Source organism: Rhinoraja longicauda, chromosome 37 (genome assembly GCF_053455715.1).
Source record: "Rhinoraja longicauda isolate Sanriku21f chromosome 37, sRhiLon1.1, whole genome shotgun sequence".
Classification (NCBI taxonomy): Eukaryota; Metazoa; Chordata; class Chondrichthyes; order Rajiformes; family Arhynchobatidae; genus Rhinoraja; species Rhinoraja longicauda.
This window is the reverse complement of record NC_135989.1, coordinates 14,044,265-14,065,463: the sequence shown is the minus strand read 5'-3', so window position 1 is coordinate 14,065,463 and position 21,199 is coordinate 14,044,265. Positions and strand designations below refer to the sequence as shown.

Below are 21,199 nucleotides of genomic sequence, written 5' to 3'. Positions count from 1 at the left end.
CACCCAGAGGGTGGTTGGAGTCTGGAACTCACTGCCTGGGGTGGTGGTGGGGGCGGGAACACTCACAACGTTTAAGAGGCATTTGGATGGGCACTTGAAATGCTACAACATTCAGGGCTACGGTCCAAATGCGGGAAAATGGGATTAAAATTAGACTGTGTTTGGTAACGGGCGGCGCGGACACGATGGGCCGAAGGGCCTCTTTCTGTGCTGTAGGACTCTATGACTCTGTGACACCAGGGACACATTTGCACTCGAGAGCCAATTAACCGGTCACAGGGACAACGTGCAAACTCCACACAGGCAGCACCCGAGGTCAGGATGGAACCTGGGTCCGAGAGGCAGCGGCTCCACAATGACTGTGATACCCTTCAACAAGGGTCTCGACCCGAAACGTCACCCTTTCCCTCTCTCCAGAGATGCTGCCTGACCCGCTGAGTTACTCCAGCATTTTGTGATCCCTTCAACAAGACATCAATTCACGCTGCAAGTGGGAATCTCCTTGGCAGATGAAATTCAACAAATCCAAGTGCTATGTCATGAGAATGACCCACAAGAAGAATTTTCATTATCAGTACTTCATGGGGAAAATGCACTCCAGGAGGTAAAACGTCACCCCTATTTGGGTATCGAACTGTCAGGCAACCTCAGCTGGGCAAAATATATTAACCAAGCTGTCTCAAGCTCAAACGAAATCCTTGGTCAACTGCGACAAAACTTCTGGAACTCATAAGGAATAGGAGTAGAATTAGGCCATTCGGCCCATCAAGTCTACTCCGCTATTCAATCATGGCTGATCTATCTCTCCCTCCTAACCCCATTCTCCTGCCTTCTCCCCATAACCCCTGACACCCGCACTAATCAAGAATCTATCTATCTCTGCCTTAAATATATCCACTGACCTGACCTCCACAGCCGCCTGTGGCAAAGAATTCCACAGACTCACCAGCCTCCGATTAAAGAAATTCCTCCTCATCTCCTTCCTAAAAGAATGCCCTTTAATTCGGAGGCTGTGTCCTCTCGGTCTACACTCTCCCACTAATGTAAGCACCTTGTGAAAGTTTGCATATTCGTGTGAAGCTTGGAGCCTTCATTTGCAGAAATGTTTACAATTAAATAAATGGCAGATGGTGAAAGAGATTAGAGTTTGTATAGAGTTTATATACAAATAGTTGCTGTATGTCTTACAGGGACAATTAAAATATTAGCTGGTTATGTCATATCTAGCACAAGGTCAAATCCACAAATCCATAACGCTAGTACGTCCAAGACTGGAATACTGTAGTGCCATTTGGGATCCCTCCCAAGCAACCCACATTAACAACCTTGAGAAGGTCCAGAGAAGAGCTGCCAGGTTTGTAATTGCGTACAGTTTTGGTCTCCTAATCTGAGGAAAGACATTCTTGCCATAGAGGGAGTACAGAGAAGGTTCACCAGATTGATTCCTGGGATAGCAGGACTTTCATATGAAGAAAGACTGGATAGACTCGGCTTGTACTCGCTGGAATTTAGAAGATTGAGGGGGGATCTTATAGAAACTTACAAAATTCTTAAGGGGTTGGACAGGTTAGATGCAGGAAAATTGTTCCCGATGTATGGGAAGTCCAGAACAAGGGGTCACAGTTTAAGAATAAGGGGGAAGTCTTTTAGGACCGAGATGAGAAAGTTTTTTTTCACACAGAGATTGGTGAATCTGTGGAATTCTCTGCCACAGAAGGTAGTTGAGACCAGTTCATTGGCTATATTTAAGAGGGAGTTAGATGTGGCACTTGTGGCTAAAGGGATCAGGGGGTATGGAGAGAAGGCAGGTACGGGATACTGAGTTGGATGATCAGCCATGATCATATTGAATGGTGGTGCAGGCTCGAAGGGCCGAATGGCCTACTCCTGCACCTATTTTCTATGTTTCTATGTAACTGGTGACTATAGAAAGACCAGTAGTGTCACAGAAATGCTTAACAAACTCAAATGGGGCACCCTCCAAAGACGCTGTATAATATCCAGGCTTACTGCAGTCTGCAAAGAAACACTCATTAGCTCCATCCAACATGGGCCATCTTTCATACAGTCGGAACAACAGACCACTAAACCAACCCTTGAATTACCAACAAAGACTGTCTCCGCTACTCACTGTACACCAGAACGATCCCTGTTTGGAATCCTTTGCCACCGCGTACAAAATCTGCTGCTGATAGTAAATCTTTTAAACTGTTGCTTGCAAACACTACATTTTAAATCTGCAAATGCATGCATGAGAGACTGCACGTTTGTAGCCCAACAGGGGCGGCTGGTGCAGTATCGACCAGACAAGACAAGCTGTGCCACTCCGCTGCCTTTTTTCCATCCCCCAATCCCACTCCCACATCCCTCTCTCCCGTCCAACATTTCCTCCTATCTTAAAAAAATCAAGGTATTTATTCACAAAATGCTGGAGTAACTCAGCGGGTCAGGCAGCATCTCGGGAGAGAAGGAATGGGTGACGTTTCGGGTCGAGACCCTTCTTCACAGCCGCCTGTGGCAAAGAATTCCACAGATTCACCACCCTCTGATTAAAGAAATTCCTCCTCATATCCTTCCTAAAAGAACGCCCTTTAATTCTGAGGCTGTGTCCTCTAGGTCTACACTCTTCAGCCCAGTCTGAAGAAGGAATAATCTATGGCCTGGGACAAACAGTAAATGATTGGGCACTAGGGAATTTTTAGATTTAGATTTAGAGATACAACGCGGAATCAGGCCCACCGGGTCGGCGCCGCCCAGCGATCCCCGCACATTAACACTATCCTACACACACTAGGGACAATTTTTTACATTTGCCCAGCCAATTAACCTACATACCTGTACGTCTTTGGAGTGTGGGAGGAAACCGAAGATCTCGGAGAAAACCCACGCAGGTCACGGGGAGAACGTACAAACTCCGTACAGACGGCGCCCGTAGTCAGCCTGAAGAAGGGTCTCGACCCGAAACGTCACCCATTCCTTCTCTCCCGAGATGCTGCCTGACCTGCTGAGTTACTCCAGCATTTTGTGAATAAATACCTTCGATTTGTACCAGCATCTGCAGTTATTTTCTTTAAAAAATCAAGAGTCAAGAGTGTTTTATTGTCATATATCCCAGATAGAACAATGAAAGTCTTACCTGCAGCAGCACAACAGAATGTGTATAGTACACTCTAAACAAGTAATAAACGAGACAACAAAAAGGTTCAGTGTGTATATATACTATATTAATTGCCTTAACTTCTTTTGTTTTTAAGGCTGCTGCTATTTGTCTGATTCCTGCCATACTCCCACCTCCTCCTCTTTCTCCCCATATTCTCCGAAGAGGCAGCTGGCAAGGTACAGTGAAATATTATAGATAGAGCTGAGAGGAAGATGCAAAGCACAGAATATAGTTCTCAGCATTGGCAGCACATCAGTTCCATTGTCAAAGTCCAATGTCCTCAAAGGAGTAGAGGTGAATCGGACAGTACCCTAGCTTATGGAGGGACCGTTCAGAAGCCTGATTACAGAGGCGGTAGAATCTGTTTCTGAATCTGATGGTGCGTGCTTTCAAGCTTCTGTACCTACTGCAGAAGGAAGGAGGGAGAAGGAATAATCTATGGCCTGGAACAAACAGCAAATGATTGGGCACTAAGGAATTTTTAGATTTAGATTTAGAGATACAACGCCGAAACAGGCCCACCGGGTCCGTGCCGCCCAGCGATCCCCGCACATTAACACTATCCTACACACACTAGGGACAATTTTTTATATTTGCCCAGCCAATTAACCTACATACCTACTTGGAGTGTGGGAGGAAACCGAAGATCTTGGAGAAAACCCACGCAGGTCACGGGGAGAACGTACAAACTCCGTACAGACGGCGCCCATAGTCAGGATCGATCCTGAGTCTCCGGCGCTGCATTCGCTGTAAGGCAGCAACTCTACCGCTGCGCCACCGCGCCGCAGAATGCTGATCAAAGGGAATTTGGGATTCAAGTCTGTCGTTTGCTGTAAGTGGCAACACAGGTCTGAGGGGTGGTGAAGATGGAATGGGCTATCTTTGCTTCATAGAAGTTTGGAGGTTAAACTGCAACTTTCCAAACTACAGGTTAGACCACACTTTAATCATTGAGTGTAGTTCTAGTCACCTCACCAGAGAAAGGATACGTGGAAGTGCTGGAGAGGGCAGAGGAGATTCACCAGAATATTCACTCAATTATGATGTGGAGAGAGATTGGATAGGTTGGGCCTGCACCATCCAGAGTGAATGAGGTGTAACTTTATAGAGGTATATAAAATTATACAAGGGTTGACCGGTCGATAATCAGAATCTTTTCCCTGTGGTCGGAGTACCAAAAGGAAGAAGGCATCGTTCAAGGAGAGAGAAAGGAGTTTTAAAAGATCTGAGGGGTAGGTTTTTTTATGGCCGATATCTGGGTGCTCTGCCAGAGAAGGTGGTGGACTCAGATATGATCAGTATGTGAAGGAACTGCAGATGCTGGTTTACACCAAAGAAAGGCACAAAATGCTGGAGTAACCCAGTGGGTCAGGCAGCATCTTTGGAGAGAAGGAATACAGTAGGTGACATTTATTTGAGAGGAATGGGTGACAGATGTTTAAGAGACATTTAGACACCTAGGCAAGGCAGAGAAGGAGATGGACTTAAAGCGAGCAACTGGGATGAGTGAGGCAAGGCAAAAAGGCTAGCATTTACCTGGTGGGCTGAAGGAGCTAGGACTAGGCTTGTATACACTGGAGTTTAGAAGGATGAGAGGAGATCTTATCGAAACGTATAAGATTATTAAGGGGTTGGACACGTTAGAGGCAGGAAACATGTTCCCAATGTTGGGGGAAGTCCAGAACAAGGGGCCACAGTTTAAGAATAAGGGGTCGGCCATTTAGAACTGAGATGAGGAAAAACCTTTTCAGTCAGAGAGTTGTGAATCTGTGGAATTCTCTGCCTCAGAAGGCAGTGGAGGCCAATTCTCTGAATGCATTCAAGAGAGAGCTAGATAGAGCTCTTAAGGATAGCGGAGTCAGGGGGTATGGGGAGAAGGCAGGAACGGGGTACTGATTGAGAATGATCAGCCATGATCACATTGAATGGCGGTGCGTACAGGCTCGAAGGGCCGAATGGCCTCCTCCTGCACCTATTGTCTATTGAGCCATTTCTGTGCTGCACGGCACTAAAGTCAGGTGTTGGCTCTGAGATGTACCCAGGGTAGGTTACTTTATTTTTCACATGTACAATGGTACAGTCAAAGATACAGTGAAATTCATTTATGTTCTATATACATGAGCACTTAGATACACCTTAGATAAGTATCTCAGATACAGTACATGGCAGCAGAACACCGAGACAAGGGTGTCTCCCTGCCCAGGTGTAAACTCCGATTTACTTCCAGTGCAGGAAAATAACTGCAGGTGCTGGTACAAATCGAAGGTATCACAAAAAGCTGGAGTAACTCAGTAGTCAGGCAGCATCTAGGAGAGAAGGAATGGGTGACCGTTTCCCGAAACGTCACCCATTCCTTCTCTCCTGAGATGCTGCCTGGCCCGCTGAGTTACTCCAGCTTTTTGCGATACTTCCAGTGCAAGCCCACATCTCCCTTCGACGCAAGTACAGTGAGAACTGTGAGCCTTTGGTGCCCTCTGCTGGGTTTGAAGCTTGTGGAATGTCATGAAGCCGACAGGACGCTCCAGTGAAGGCGAATAGTGAGAGGCCTGGATAGAGTGGGTGTGGAGAGGACATGTCCACTAGTGGGAGAGGTAAGAGCAGCCATGTGGTGTACAGTAAGTACCCAGTTGAAAATCGAAAGGCTCCAATAAAATGCACATTCAGTGCCAGATCAATTTTAGGACTTTAGAAGGTGAGGGGGGTGGCACGGTGGCGCAGCGGTAGAGTTGCTGCCCTACAGCGCCAGAGACCCAGGTTCCATCCTGACCTCAGGTGCTGACTGTATGGAGTTTGCACGTTCTCCCTTAGGCTGCGTGGGTTTTCTCAGGGTGCTCCAGTTTCCTCCCACATTCCAAAGACATGCAGGTGATCTTGGGGTGGCACAGGCTCGGTGGGCCGAAGGGCCTGTTTCCAGGCTATCTCTCTAAACTAAAAGGCTAATCCATCAAATTAGCACAGGGACCACATCAAGAACATCCAGGTCCTTAACAAAATGATATTTGACACAGATAGTGAACAATAATTACAGATAATGTAATAAAATGGTCAGAAGATGTTCTGTATCTTATCCACTTGGTAGTGGACGGTGTCAGAATAATAATTGGGCGGCACGGTAGCGCAGCGGTAGAGTTGCTGCTTTACAGCGAATGCAGCGCCGTCGACTCAGGTTCGATCCTGACTACGGGTGCTGCACTGTAAGGAGTTTGTACGTTCTCCCCGTGACCTGCGTGGGTTTTCTCCGAGATCTTCGGTTTCCTCCCACACTCCAAAGACGTACAGGTATGTAGGTTAATTGGCTGGGTAAATGTAAAAATTGTCCCTAGTGGGTGTAGGATAGTGTTAATGTACAGGGATCACTGGGCGGCACGGACTTGGAGGGCCGAAAAGGCCTGTTTCCGGCTGTATATATATGATATGATATGATAATATTACTGGCATTTACAGTAGCAACGTTGTCAAAATGGAATGGGTGCAGAGAAGATTCACAAGGATGTTGCCAGGACTCGAGGGAGAGGTTGAGCAAGCTAGGACTCTATTAGACAATAGACAATAGGTGCAGGAGTAGGCCATTCGGCCCTTCGAGCCAACACCACCATTCAATGTGATCATGGCTGATCATTCTCCTTGAAGTGCAGGAGGATGAGGGGTGAACTTATAGCGGTGTACAAAATCACGAGAGGAATAGACCGGGTAAGCACGCAAGAGTCTTTTGCCCGGAGTAGGGGAATCAAGAACCATAAGACATAGGTTTAAGTTGAGGGGGGAATGATTGCATAGGAACTCGAGGGGTGACCTTGGTGGTGGGTGTCAGAGGTAGGTGAGGCAGGTACTATCACAATGTTTAAGAAACATTTAGACAGGTACATGGATAGGATAGGTTCAGAGGGATATGCGCTAAATGCAGGCAAGTGGGACTAGTGTAGCTGGGACATGTTGGCCGGTGTGGGCAAGTTGGACCACAGGGCCTGTTTCCAAGCTGCATGACTCTATGACTCTAGTGACAAGGGACTGCAAGATGGGCGTGGAACTGCTGTCAACTATTCATGCATTCCCCTGTCTGGAGTGGCGATCTCCTCCATCTTTAAGAGACAGGCTTGCATTTCTATAGCTCCTTCCACGCCCCTTTCAGGATGTCCCAAAGTGTTTCACGACCAACAAAGTACTTTTGTGATGCGGTGCAGGAAAAGTCTCAACTGAAGGTTGGCAGTTTTGACAAAACTCTATTTACAAAAGCCAGCCAGACTTTAGCTTGCCGATACGTTTGTTCTTTAAAAACAAATGGGAAAAGTTGCAAATCGGTCCTGGCGCCAATCGGAGCGATATTTATTTGCAGTGTATGGAGATAGAGTGTAGCTTGGGTTCAGAGAGATGGCTGCACCGAGCTGAGTTGGTGAGGTCCTGACCACTACCAGTGAGGTCCAAGGAGTAGAGTCCAAAAGGAAAGCCTTGGTCAGGAGACCCGCCAAGCCGGGTTGGAGAACTTGATGTTCCTCTCCTTTGCCCACTTGGCGAAGACAGTCTTCTCCGTGATGAACCTGTGTCCTCCATACCGCGCGTTCTCGTGCATGTAATATTCCCTGCACTCCTCCTGACTACCAGGCTCGTAGTAATGGTACGGCACGCTCCTGTGGCCTTCAGTCCTGTAGGCAGGAGAGAAACGCACAATCTTATTTCCCCGGCTAAATGTTTTTGCAACCGTCCCTTGCTCCAATGAGATAACCCAAGCTAATAGGATGACGTTTGGTATTTCTGGGCCCCACATGCCGTTCTCTGCAATCATACCGACCCACTGTACAGGGCCCTAGTGAGACCGCACCTGGAGTACTGTGTGCAGTTGTACAGGGCCCTAGTGAGACCGCACCTGGAGTACTGTGTGCAGTTTTGGTCTCCAAATTTGAGGAAAGATATTCTTGCTATTGAGGACGTGCAGCGTAGGTTCAATAGGTTAATTCCCGGAATGGCGGGACTGTCATATGTTGAAAGACTGGAGCGACTAGGCTTGTATACACTGGAATTTAGAAGGATGAGAGGGGATCTTATCGAAACGTATAAGATTATTAAGGGGTTGGACACGTTAGAGGCAGGAAACATGTTCCCAATGTTGGGGGAGTCCAGAACAAGGGGCCACAGTTTAAGAATAAGGGGTAGGCCATTTAGAACTGAGATGAGGAAAAACTTTTTCAGTCAGAGAGTTGTGAATCTGTGGAATTATCTGCCTCAGAAGGCAGTGGAGGCCAATTCTCTGAATGCATTCAAGAGAGAGCTGGATAGAGCTCTTAAGGATAGCGGAGTCAGGGGGTATGGGGAGAAGGCAGGAACGGGGCACTGATTGAGAATGATCAGCCATGATCACATTGAATGGCGGTGCTGGCTCGAAGGGCCGAATGGCCTCCTCCTGCACCTATTGTCTATTGTCACTCCCACCCTACAAGATCCCATGGCCATCACTTCAATGCAAGGGAGATACAATAGACAATAGGTGCAGGAGGAGGCCATTCAGACCTTCGAGCCAGCACCACCATTCAATGTGATCATGGCTAATACAGAACAGTTCCGGCTATAGATCCTGCAATAATGTTACGAAACACATGTGGGCCAACCAAACTTGGGTTATTTTCTCTGAAACACCAGAGGTTTGAGAGACCTAATAAAAGTATATAAAATAAGAGGCACAGATAGGGTAGACAATCAGAACCTTTATGGACACAAAAGGTTGGAGTAACTCAGCGGGTCAGGCAGCATCTCTGGAGAGAAGGAATGGGTGACGTTTCGGGTCGAGACCCTTCTTCAGACTGGTTAGGGATAAGGGAAACGAGAGATACAGACAATGTGGAGTGATAAAGAAGAACGAATGAAAGAGATGCAAAAAAGTAACGATGATAAAGGAGACAGGCCATTGTTTGTTGGGTGAAAACGAGAAGCTGGTGCGACTTGGGTGGGGGAGGGAGGGAGAGAGAGAGGGGGAATGCAGGGGCTAGTTGAAGTTAGAGAAATCAATTCTCATACCACTGGGCTGTAAGCTGCCCAAGCGAAATATGAGATGCTGTTCCTCCAATTTGCGTTTAGCCTCACTCTGACAATGGAGGAGACCTAGAACGCCAGCATCTGCAGTTCCTTCTGACACATTTCGTCAGAAGCTTTATCCCACGGCGGCCATGTCAAATTCTGGGTAGCTTTAAGGTGAAAGGGACAAAGTTTAAAGGAAATGTGCAGGGCAAGTTTTAAATGGTTCTTTTTAAACAAAGGGCCGCACGATGGCGCAGCGGTAGAGTTGCTGCCTCACAGTGCCAGGGAACTGTGTTCGACCCTAACTACGGGTGCTGTCTGTACGGAGTTTGTACGTTCTCCCCGTGACCTGCGTGGGTTTTCTCCAGGATCTCTAGTTTCCTCCCACACTTCAAAGACGTGCAGGTTTGTAGGCTAATTGGCTGGGTAAATGTAAATTGGCCCTAGTGTGTGTAGGATAGTGTTAATGTGCGGGGACCGCTGGTCGGCAGGGACTCGGTGGGCCGAAGGGCCTGTTTCCCCGCGGCATCTCCACAACACAAAACGAGGACGGTGGGTGCCTGGGACGCACTTGGGAGAGGTGGTGGGGCCGAGGGAAGGAGGGATGGGCGGCGTGATTCATGGGAGGTAATGGGTGCCCTCTGTGGTACCTGCAGTAAGTGTCGTTGATCATTCCATAGACGTGGATGTTGCTGCAAGCCTCCATCGCTAGGATGAAAGTGAACCAGCCAGTGCTGAGATACGAGCCAGACAACACCCTACAACATAGAGAACAAGGTTAACATTGCAGAGCGAGTCAGAGGGACTCTCACATAGACAACACCTTGATCCTGTATGGACAAGCTGCCAGAGGAGGTAGTTGAGGCAGTGTATGGAACGAGCTGCCAGAGGAGGTAGTTGAGGCAATGTATGGAACGAGCTGCCAGAGGAGGTAGTTGAGGCAATGTATGGAACGAGCTGCCAGAGGAGGTAGTTGAGGCAAGGACAATCCCAATGTTAAAGAAACAGTTAGACAGGTACATGGATAGGAGGCATCTCTGGAGAGAAGGAATGGGTGACGTTTCAGGTCGAGAGATGAAATCCAGAGATGCTGCCTGTCCCGCTGAGTTACTCCAGCATTCTGTGTCTACATTCTAGGAGTTAGTGTCTTCTCTCTCAGCGCAGTGATACGTTTGAGGAAGGATATTCTTGCTATTGAGGGGGTGCAGCGTAGGTTTACTAGGTTAATTCCCGGAATGGCGGGACTGTCGTATGTTGAAAGACTGGAGCGGCTAGGCTTGTATACACTGGAATTTAGAAGAATGAGAGGGGATCTTATCGAAACATATAAGATTATTAAGGGGTTGGACACGTTAGAGGCAGGAATCATGTTCCCAATGTTGGGGGAGTCCAGAACCAGGGGCCACAGCTTAAGAATAAGGGGTGGGCAATTTAGAATGGAGATGGGTTTACTAGGTTAATTCTCGGAATAGCAGGACTGTTGTAAGTCTGTGGAATTCTCTGACTCAGAAGGCAGTGGAGGCCAAGTCTCTGAATGCATTCAAGAGAGAGCTAGATAGAGCTCCTAAGGATAGAGGAGTCAGGGGGTATGGGGAGAAGGCAGGAACGGGGTACTGATTGAGAATGATCAGCCACGATCACATTGAATGGCGGTGCGTACAGGCTCGAAGGGCCGAATGGCCCCCTCCTGCACCTATTGTCTATTGTTTCTGTTTTACTGTCAACTGCAGGGAGCTGTGGAGTGTTTCTCTCCCCACCTGTCTTTCCCAGTCTCTCTTTTAAAGGCGATATCGCAGAGCCTCATCTGTTCCTCTGTCAGGGTGTAGATCTTGGCGGCGGGGAAGCGATTGTGGACGGACCGGAGCATGTTGTAGATGATTCCCTTGCCGTCCCGCCTCATGTTACGCTGCGGGCCCCAGAAGACGTGGAAGGAGCTGTTGAGACCGGAGAGGAAGGCTGCTTGGCGGAGCAGCAATGGGGTGCTGGTGTGGGAAACCACTCGCACCGTGGTCTTGCTGCCCACGTCAGACTCAAAGCCTTCCGTTGGAGCGTTGTTCATCCTCCACACACATTCCGACTGGTCGATCTCAGCTCCCAGCTTCATGCCCAACATCTGCCCAGAACTGGAGATGATGCTGCACTGTTGACAGGCGAGGACCAGAGGCTGGAGACAGGGAGATAACATAGAGTCACAGAGTGATACAGTCTCCCAACATGTCCCATATATACACTAGTCCCACCTGCCCACGTTTGGTCCATATCCCTCCAAACTGTCCTATCCATGTACCTGTCTGAAGAAGGGTCTCGACCCATCAGATAGAGCTCATAATGATAGCGGAGTCAGGGGGTATGGGGAGAGGGCAGGAACGGGGCACTGATTGTGGATGATCAGCCATGATCACATTGAATGGCGGTGCTGGCTCGAAGGGCCGAATGGCCTACTCCTATGGCACCTATTGTCTATTGAGTCTAATATTTATTTGTTTACTTTCCAGGTAATTTGTTTCCAACCCTGGGTGACGTTCACCTTCCACCTTTCACGGATGAACAGCTTTACATGGAGCAGTTTACAAAAGCAAATTTCTGGTATGTTTAGTTTAGAGATGCAGCATGGAAACAAACCCTTCAGCCCACCGAGTCCATCACTTATCTGTCTGCACACTAGTTCTATGTTATCCCATTTTTGCGTCCACTCCATACACACTAGGGGCAATTTTGCACTGACCAACTCGCCTCCAAGCCCGTATGTCTTTGGTACATGGGAGAGAATCGGAGCCCCCAGAGGAAACCCATGCAGTCACAGCGAGAACGTGCAAACTCCACAGACAGCACCCGAGGCCAGGATCTCCAGCGCTGTGGTAGCAGCCATGGCACTGACCTGATGATTGCTGTTCTTCTCAGTGGTGGGAGATGAGAAATATATCGAAGGGCCGACTCCTGCACCTATTGCCTATTGGCACCCATTCCTTCTCTCCAGAGATGCTGCCTGTCCCACTGTTACTCCAGCATTTTGTGTCTATCCTCGATTTAAACCTTTCCTACACTATCCCATCTACCTGTCTAACTGTTTCTTAAATGTTGGGATAGTCCCAGCTTCAACTACCTCCTCCAGCAGCTTGTTCCACACACCCACCACCCTTTGTGAGGAAAAGATCACCCCTCAGATTCCTATTAAATCTTTTCCCCTTCACCTTAAACCGATGCCCTCTGGTCCTCGATGTACCTACTCTGGGCTAGAGACTCTGTGCATCTACTTGATCTAGTCCTCTCATGATTGTATACACATTATAGAACACATGAGTGCAGGAAGTCTCTTCAGCCCACAACGTCATGCCACGTGAAACTAATCTCCTCTCCCTGCATGTGATCCGTAACCCTCCAATCCCTGCATATTTTGATTTTACTTTAGTTTAGAGATAAGGCGCAGAAACAGGCCCTTCGGCCCACCGAGACCACGCCAACTAGCGATCACCCTGCCAGGCAAGTGAGTGAGGTAAAAAAAAGAAAAGAGGGGCTCAAAAAATTGGAAAATTTACACACAAAATTACCAGTTTCAAGAATCTTTTAGTGCATTTCAAAGTAAAAACAGACATTACAAAATAATGTGAATATGTCATTGTACACTAATAACATTTTGAAGTAACTTCACACATTAAATGATAATCAGCCCAAAAAGGTGGTAATTGGCTTTTCTGCTGTGTTTTATATTTTAACCCTGTCTTAATTAATTTATTTATATGATCTTGCACTTCAATTTAATATTTACTCATCACAGTTCCACCACTGATTTTCTGGCACTCTTGGTTCTAGAGCTTTGCTGGTTTATCCAGCAGGCCAAGGAAGTCGCTCGGTGATGGGGATAGATGTGCTGGCTCCAGCTGGGCTGGAGTTCCACAGCCCCGGCCGCGGGTTGCAAATTCAACACACCGTTCCCGTGGAAGTCCCGATGAGGTTGAGATTGACTGCCTTGCCCAGCCTGGGTGCCATATTTCCGGGGAGACTTCCAGGGCGCGCGGGGGGGGGGGGGGGGGGGGGGTTCTGGCGGAACCCCTAGCGAACTCAAGCGGAATCCTATTCATTACAAGTCTATACATCGGTTTTTTCCCTTTCTTTTTTTCGATCCGATTTCTCCGTTTATTTGGCAAAGTGAAAAACGCGGAAACCGTGCAAAAAGCGCGGAAAATGGATTTTAAAAACGCGGAAATCCATGGAAACTTCACGTGCCTGCCCCGTACACCAACACTATCCTACTGCACACACTCGGGACCATTTACAATTTTTTCTGAAGCCAATTAACCTAAAAAACTGTACGTCTTTGGAGCGTTGGAGGAAACTGGAGCATTGGGAGAAAACGCGCACAAGTCACGGGGAGGACGTACAAACTCTGTACAGACAGCATCCGTAGTCAGGATCGAACCCAGGTCTCTGGCGCTGTGTGGCATCAGTTGGAACGCTGCACGATCCCTTTAAGTCTTTGTCGGACTTAGCATTAAGTGCTGACGACACCACAAACTCTTTAAGCGTCTCTGAAAATCACATTCTATCTAGAAGCCTCTTAACACTTCTATTATATCTGCCTCTACCACCTCTCCTGGCAGCAAGTTCCAGGCATTTACCACCCTCTGTGTAAAAAATAACCCTGCCACGCACATTTCCTTCTGCAGGAATATGTGCAGTGACACAGTAAATGGGTGCAGTGAACAGGTGATCGATGGGTAGCATGGACTCAGTGGGCCTAAGGGCCTGTTTCCATGCCGTATCTTTGATCGGACTTTACTGGCTTTACCTGCACTAAACGTAATTCCCTTATCATGTATCGGTACACTGTGAACGGCTCGATTGTAATCATGCATTGTCTTTCCGCTGACTGGTTAGCACGCAACAAAAGCATTTCATTGTACCTCAGTACACGTGACAATAAACTACACTGAATTGAATGTCTAAACTAAACAACTCACGGCCTGTGTAGGACGGAACAGGAGATGCTGGTTTAAACCGAAGATAGACACAAAAAGCTGGAATAACTCAGCGGGACAGATAGCATAAGAAAATAACTGCAGATGCTGGTACAAATCGAAGGTATTTATTCACAAAATGCTGGAGTAACTCAGCATGTCAGGCAGCATCTCGGGAGAGAAGGAATGGGTGACGTTTCGGGTCGAGACCCTTCTTCAGACTGATGTCAGGGGGGCGGGACAAAGGAAGGATATAGGTGGAGACAGGAAGATAGAGGGAGATCTGGGAAGGAGGAGGGGAAGAGAGGGACAGAGGAACTATCTAAAGTTGGAGAAGTCGATGTTCATACCACTGGGCTGCAAGCTGCCCAGGTGAAATATGAGGTGCTGTTCCTCCAATTTCCGGTGGGTCTCACTATGGCACTGGAGGAGGCCCATGACAGAAAGGTCAGACTGGGAATGGGAGGGGGAGTTGTAGTGCTCGGCCACCGGGAGATCAGTTTGGTCAATGCGGACTGAGCGCATCTTTGGAGAGAAGGAATAGGTGATGCTTCGGGTCGAGACCCTTCTTCAGACCTGCTTGGCTGGGTATAGCAGCAGCCTGGTTCATAGTGTGGACAGCACGGAAACAAGCTCTTCGGCCCAACTCAACCCTGCCGACCAAGATGTCCCATCTAAGCTATTCCCCATCTTGCCTGTGTTTGGCCCCCCCATCACTCGGAGCCTCTCCAAGCCGCGGCACTACCTGTCCAAGGTGATTCACGGACGGACTCACCTGCTGTTCCGGGAGGCTGACGTAGCCTCTTAGCAACCTGCCACTCCGACCAAAAGCACCGAAGACATGGGTCAGGCTGTCAATGGCCGGTCTGCCAGCCAGCTGCGAGAGTATAACTGGATAAGGAGACTGGTGGATGTAGTGGACCACAGCGACAAGGAACGACACACCTCCGATCACCCCCATCGCCAGGAGGACATTGCGCTGGGAGAAACAAAATCAATTTGATGTGTAGGAAGCGACTGCAGATGCTGCTTTAAACCAGAGATAGACACAAAAAGCTGGTATAAGAAAATAACTGCAGATGCTGGTACAAATCGAAGGTATTTATTCACAGAATGCTGGAGTAACTCAGCGGGTCAGGCAGCATCTCAGGAGAGAAGGAATGGGTGACGTTTCGGGTCGAGGCCCTTCTTCAGACTGATGTCAGGGAGGGCGGGACAAAGGAAGGATATAGGTGGAAACAGGAAGATAGAGGGAGGAGGGGAAGAGAGGGACAGAGGAACTATCTAAAGTCGGAGAAGTCGATGTTCATACCGCTGGGCTGCAAACTGCCCAAGCGAAATATGAGGTGCTGTTCCTCCAATTTGCGGTGGGCCTCACTATGGCATTGGAGGAGGCCCATGACAGAAAGGTCAGACTGGGAGTGGGAGGGGGAGTTGAAATGCTCGGCCACCGGGAGATCAGTTTGGCCAACGCGGACCGAGCGCAGGTGTTGAGCGAAGCGATCGCCGAGCCTGCGTTTGGTTTCGCCGATGACACAAAAAGCTGGTGTCACTCAGCGGGCCAGGCAGCACCTCTGTAGAGAAGGAATAGCTGACGTTTCGGGTCGAGACCCTTCTTCTGACTGAGTCGGGGGAAAACGAGAGATATAGACGGTGATGGAGAAAGATATAGAACAAACTAGACCAAGTGGACCCGTTGGGCTCAAACCTCTCCTGCATTGGTGCAGCTCCCTCTCCTCCCCTCCCTCTCCTCCCCCCTCCCTCTCCTCCCCCCTCCCTCTCCCTCTCCTCCCCTCCCCTCTCCTCCCCCTCCCCTCTCCTCCCCCTCCCTCTTCCCTCTCCTCCCCCCTCCCTCTCCTCCCCCCTCCCTCTCCTCCCTCCCCTCCCCCCTCCCTCTCCTCCCCCTCCCTCTCCTCCCCCTCCCTCTCCTCCCCCTCCCTCTCCTCCCCCTCCCTCTCCTCCCCCCTCCCCTCCCCCCCTCCCTCTCCTCCCCCCCTCCCTCTCCTCCCCCCCTTCCCTCTCCTCCCCCCCTCCCTCTACTCCCCCCTCCCTCTCCTCCCCTTCCTCTCCTCCCCCCCCACTCCATCCTCCTAAACCCCTCTTATCCTCCCTCCTCCCCCCTAAGAGATATATTTAAACATTAAAATGTGAATAACTTAAAAAACATAACACCGATTTCAATGAAACTTCGTCCATTAGCACCAAAGGGACGACGGTGAGTAAGGTGGGCCTACTACAATTGTCGCGCTATCGTGTACCGTTTTGGCTGTGGTTCAGGAACAAACAAAAAGGAGAGTTTTAGTATATAGATGAATGAAAGATATGCAAAAAAAAGTAACGATGATAATGGGCGGCACGGTGGCGCAGCGGTAGAGTTGCTGCTTTACAGCGAATGCAACGCCGGAGACTCAGGTTCGATCCTGACTACGGGTGCTGCACTGTAAGGAGTTTGTACGTTCTCCCCGTGACCTGCGTGGGTTTTCTCCGAGATCTTCGGTTTCCTCCCACACTCCAAAGACGTACAGGTTTGTAGGTTAATTGGCTGGGTAAATGTAAAAATTGTCCCTAATGGGTGTAGGCTAGTGTTAATGTACGGGGATCGCTGGGCAGCACGGACTTGGTGGGCCGAAAAGGCCTGTTTCCGGCTGTATATATATGATGATGATGATATGATAATGGAAACAGGCCATTGTTAGCTGTGGGCTAGGAGTGAACGAGTACAGACAATGAGACGACTTTGTAGCTGGTACAACTTGGGTGGGGGAGGGATGGAGAGAGAGGGGATGCAAGGGTTTATTGTGACTTAGTTCGTATGTAGGGCAATGTGTGCACAAATTAAGATGGATAAACTGGAGGGACTCTTGCAGGTTCCCCAGAATGATGCTCGGGCTGCATTGGTACTCTTTTGAACTTATCCAGGTGTACAGCAGAGAGCATATTGACTGGTCGCATCACGGCCTGGTTCAGCAACTCCAACGTCCAGGAACGAAGAACATTGCGAAAGGTAGTGAACACTGAGCAGTCCATCACAGGCACTGTCCTCCCCACCATCGAAGGCATCTACAGAGGTCGCTGCCTGGAACAGGCAGCCAGCATCACCAGAGACCCACACCACCCCGGACACTCTCTCATGCTGGGGTGTTATATCACAAATCTCCGTGGATTGTCACCTTGTCGTGGTGGAGAGGCTTGTGTGGTCCTGAGAGCGATGACGTCTGGAGCTACACTCCTGGGTCGAGGGGGAGGTCCCTGACAAAGAGCAATCCAACCAAGACCTCAACGGTGGACCAGGCGGAGGATGATGGCTGACTTTAGTGGGGCGTCACAACGGCTGGGAAGGCGGATGAAGGCTGCAGCAGAAAAGGGTCCCCGGTCGTCTTGGACTCCATGCCACTGGATCCTGACCCAGATCTGTCAAGGACCGTGTGGTGGCTGTCTGTGCGCCAGTCTCCCCACGTTAAACAAAGTCACGCACAGGCGTCCTCCATGGCGTGGACAGTCATACTCGCTTCGAGTGACCGCCGATGATGATGATATCACAAATACAGTGCTGCACTGTGGGAGGGGCAGTACTGAGCAAAGATACTAGAGGAGCAAGATAGACCACTCGACCCTAAAAACCGTAGCACGTCACGGCGCCATTTTAGTAGGCGGAAAATTGCAGAAACATTTAAAAAGAGAAATAACAAAAATCTGTGAATTGATAGATGAGATATATTCTGCATTTTAATGGTATCATCACACATACTGTTCCCCCAAAACAATGATTACACTGCGAGAGGCAGAGCGAACGGCAGGTTTTGCTTACTAAAATGGCGGCCGTTCCGCTCCTTTGCGTACTGCACTTCAGTATAGGCGATTTCAACGGAGTGGTCCATCTTGCTCCTCTAGTATCTTTGGTACTGAGGGAGTGCCGCACTGTGGGGGGGGGGGCAGTACTGGGGGATGCAGTCACCAGGGGAGTGGTCCTGGGAAGGGCGGCACTGTCAGGGGATTGCTATACCTATCAGAGGACAGTGCTAAGGGAGTGTTTACTCTATAGGGGGGCATTTCTGGGGGGGACGTGACTGCTGGTGACGACACATGGCAGTGCGGCCGGTCGGGCCTAGGAGAAGGGCTGAGAACCTATAGGGACCTGGTGGGGTGGGGACCATGGAGAACTAAGAGGGACCTGATCGGAGTTGGGGAGAGGGGGGCGGAAGAGAGGGTGTCGCCAAGAACGAGGAGGGACTAACGTGACTCTTGTAACTCTAGTCCTTTAGTAACTTTGTCGGTGCCAGAAACTTGGCAACTCTTTTGTGCACTCTGTGTATTGTACGCAAAGCAAAGAATTTCACTGTACCTAGGTACAGGTGACAGAAAGGTATTGTTGAATCATCGTCATTGAATTGAATGATAGCACAAATACATGGGGCCGAGTGGCCTCTTCCTGTCCTGTGGCCTTGCTCGGTACTGTCCAATAGTGAATACAGGTGATGACCGATTGAAAAGCGTAGCTTTACAGATACAAGGACAACATTTCTGAAAATACGTAGCAGATCTCCTGAACTGTGCATGAAGGAAGTGCAGATGCTGGTTTAAATCGAAGATCGACTCAAAAATCTAAAGTAACTCAGTAGGTCAGACAGAATCTCTGGAGAAAAAGAATAGGTGACATTTCGGGTCGAGACCCATCATTTTCGCCTAGCTTTGTGATCTAAACGCACTGATAACAGTGAGGGATTTTGATTTCATGCAGCAACAAAGCTCATCACTCATAGTCAGGGACTCCTGATAGCAGGAACGATTTTACAGATTTTGGTGCAAAGATCGTCGAGAAGATTTTAACGGGGGGGGGGGGGGGGGGGGGGGAAGAGGGGGATCAAGGGTGTAAATGTTGACAGTTGCGGACGTGAAAAATAGTACTGCCACCAGTGGTGGAACAAGTAAATTCAGGGACGACCGAGAGGCCACAAATACACCAGCAAAGGGAAGGCAGTGGGTTACGGAGCTGCAGGACATTACAGAGGCAGAGGGAGGTAAGACAATGGAAGGGTTTGGAAACAAGGATAACCATTTTAAAACCAGGATACGGTGCGAGTCAGGAGTGAAAGGGGACCAGGACTGGGTGTGTACGAGGACGTGTTTGCTACTGCACATAAACTCATCATTTTCTTTATTAGCAGCTACCGTTTTTGTTTCATCCTTCATCCTTCAGCGCATTGACAGGCAGAACTGGAGTGATGGGCAAGGAACGGCCAGCTTGCCAAAGAGCCCCATGCTTTAAATGCAGTGCTTGCAACGGCAGCACAGAGATGCAGAGATACATGCTAATCACCCTGGCTGCCCCTTCTCTGATTCCAGCTGAATATAGAAAAGGGAGAGAAGAAAAAAAAAAAGATGCATTTACCTTCCTCTGGGGACAGATCATCCTCACTCCACTGACAGAGCCTCGTGCAAATAGCAGAGGGGATGCGACTGTGATTATAAACACTAGCCCTCGCCAACACGCACACAGGGCCAGCTATGTACTCAAAGCACCATTCTCATGGGTGAAACCATGTCTGATCTTATCTCTCCCTCTCTCTCTCTCCCCCTCCCTCCCCCAGCTCACTTCTCCACCTCCCCATGTCATGTGACAGGGAAGAGGCCAGTTTCAGTTCCATTAGCTGCAGGCACCAGTCTGAATTGCAGTTGATGACTGCAGATGTCTAACTGTGCACACACACTGGTTTACACACGCAGGCACACGCATACATGTACAGTGGCACACAGGAACACACATGCACAAACACACAGGCGCACACACACACACAGACATGCACATAGGGACACACATGCACAAACACAGGCACAGACACACACACACACAGGCACGCAAATACATGTGCAGTGGCACACAGCAACACACAGGCATACACACACAGGTATGCACAGTGGCACATAGAGACACACATGCATGCGTGCACACAGGCAGGCACACGCACACACAAGCACGCACACAGTCAGAGGCACAAAGGGAAACACCCTATTGATTTAGAGAGATAAAGATAATAATAATAATAATAATGCATTACATTTATATAGCGCTTTTCATACACTCAAAGACGCTTTACATGGATTTAAAGAACATAGGGAAGTGAATAAATAGATAAATAAGTAAACGAACAGAGAAAGGAGACAGAAGGTGAGGTGACCTTCAGTGGTTGAAGGCAGTGCTGAAGAGGTGAGACTTCAGTGATGTTTTGAATGTGGTGAGTGAGGAGGAGTCTCTGACGGTTTGGGGTAGTGAGTTCCATAGGGTGGGAGCAGCGATGGAGAAAGCCCTGTCCCCCCAGGATCTGAGTTTGGTCCGGATGTGGGGGGATAGGAGATTGGCAGCAGCAGAGCGGAGGGTGCCTCTTATAACTTTGTTATAACTTTGTTATACCTCTTTCAGATCACCCCTCAGTCTCCTTTGCCCCAGAGATTACAAGCCTATCCAAACTCTACCCATAAGATCTCCAATCCTGGAAACACATCTGGTGGGCTCCTCTGCACTCTCTCAAGTGCAACCACATCCATTTTCTAGCATGGAAAAGAAATGCACATCATATTAATCAGAAATGCGCACGTATTATTAATCAGAAATGCACATCATATTGATCAGTGCGTGTAAAGTTGCAACAGAACACCTCAACTTTTATATTCTCTGGCCAAACCAATGAAGACAAGCATGACATATGGCTTCTTCTTCGCCCTGTCCACCTGTGTTGCCACTTTCAGGGAAGCATGGGCTTGAACCTTAAGGTCCCTCTGTCATCAGCATTCCTTTGCACACTACCTGTTAGTGTACATGTTCTACTTCTGTCCAACGTCCCAAGGCGATTCACGCCATTCTTGTTGGGATTAAACTCCATCTGTCGATGTGTAGAAACAAGGAACTTTAGATGCTGGTTCACAAAAAAAGACATTGACACAGCGTGTCAGGCAGCATTAGAACAGGAATAGGCGACATTCCAGGTTGAGACCATTCTTCAGTCTGAACGCAATGGGGACCTCGACATCTTAAGAGAGAATAGGCATAATCGTGGCAATAAAACTGTTTCAGATAAAATTC

General features: G+C 48.8%; 2 protein-coding genes across 3 annotated transcripts in view; one reads left to right on the top strand and one right to left on the bottom strand.

Annotated features, from left to right (window-relative positions):
* Window positions 1-5,513: 5,513 nt before the first annotated feature.
* Window positions 5,514-19,679, bottom strand: LOC144610507 (alpha-N-acetylgalactosaminide alpha-2,6-sialyltransferase 3-like). Its single transcript, XM_078429258.1, has 5 exons — window positions 19,511-19,679; window positions 14,897-15,100; window positions 10,924-11,330; window positions 9,817-9,924; window positions 5,514-7,800 (listed from the first exon to the last, which is right to left on the bottom strand). The coding sequence occupies exons 1-5, from the start codon at window positions 19,529-19,531 to the stop codon at window positions 7,611-7,613; spliced, it is 930 nt and encodes a 309-aa protein (XP_078285384.1). The 5' UTR covers window positions 19,532-19,679; the 3' UTR covers window positions 5,514-7,610.
* Window positions 19,046-21,199, top strand: part of LOC144610506 (ras-specific guanine nucleotide-releasing factor RalGPS1-like) — a 78,156-nt gene continuing 76,002 nt past the window's right edge. For both annotated transcript variants that reach the window (XR_013549431.1, XM_078429257.1), the window contains exon 1: window positions 19,046-19,139. The gene's annotated coding sequence lies outside the window, so the exon portion shown is untranslated. The remainder of the gene's footprint in view (window positions 19,140-21,199) is intronic.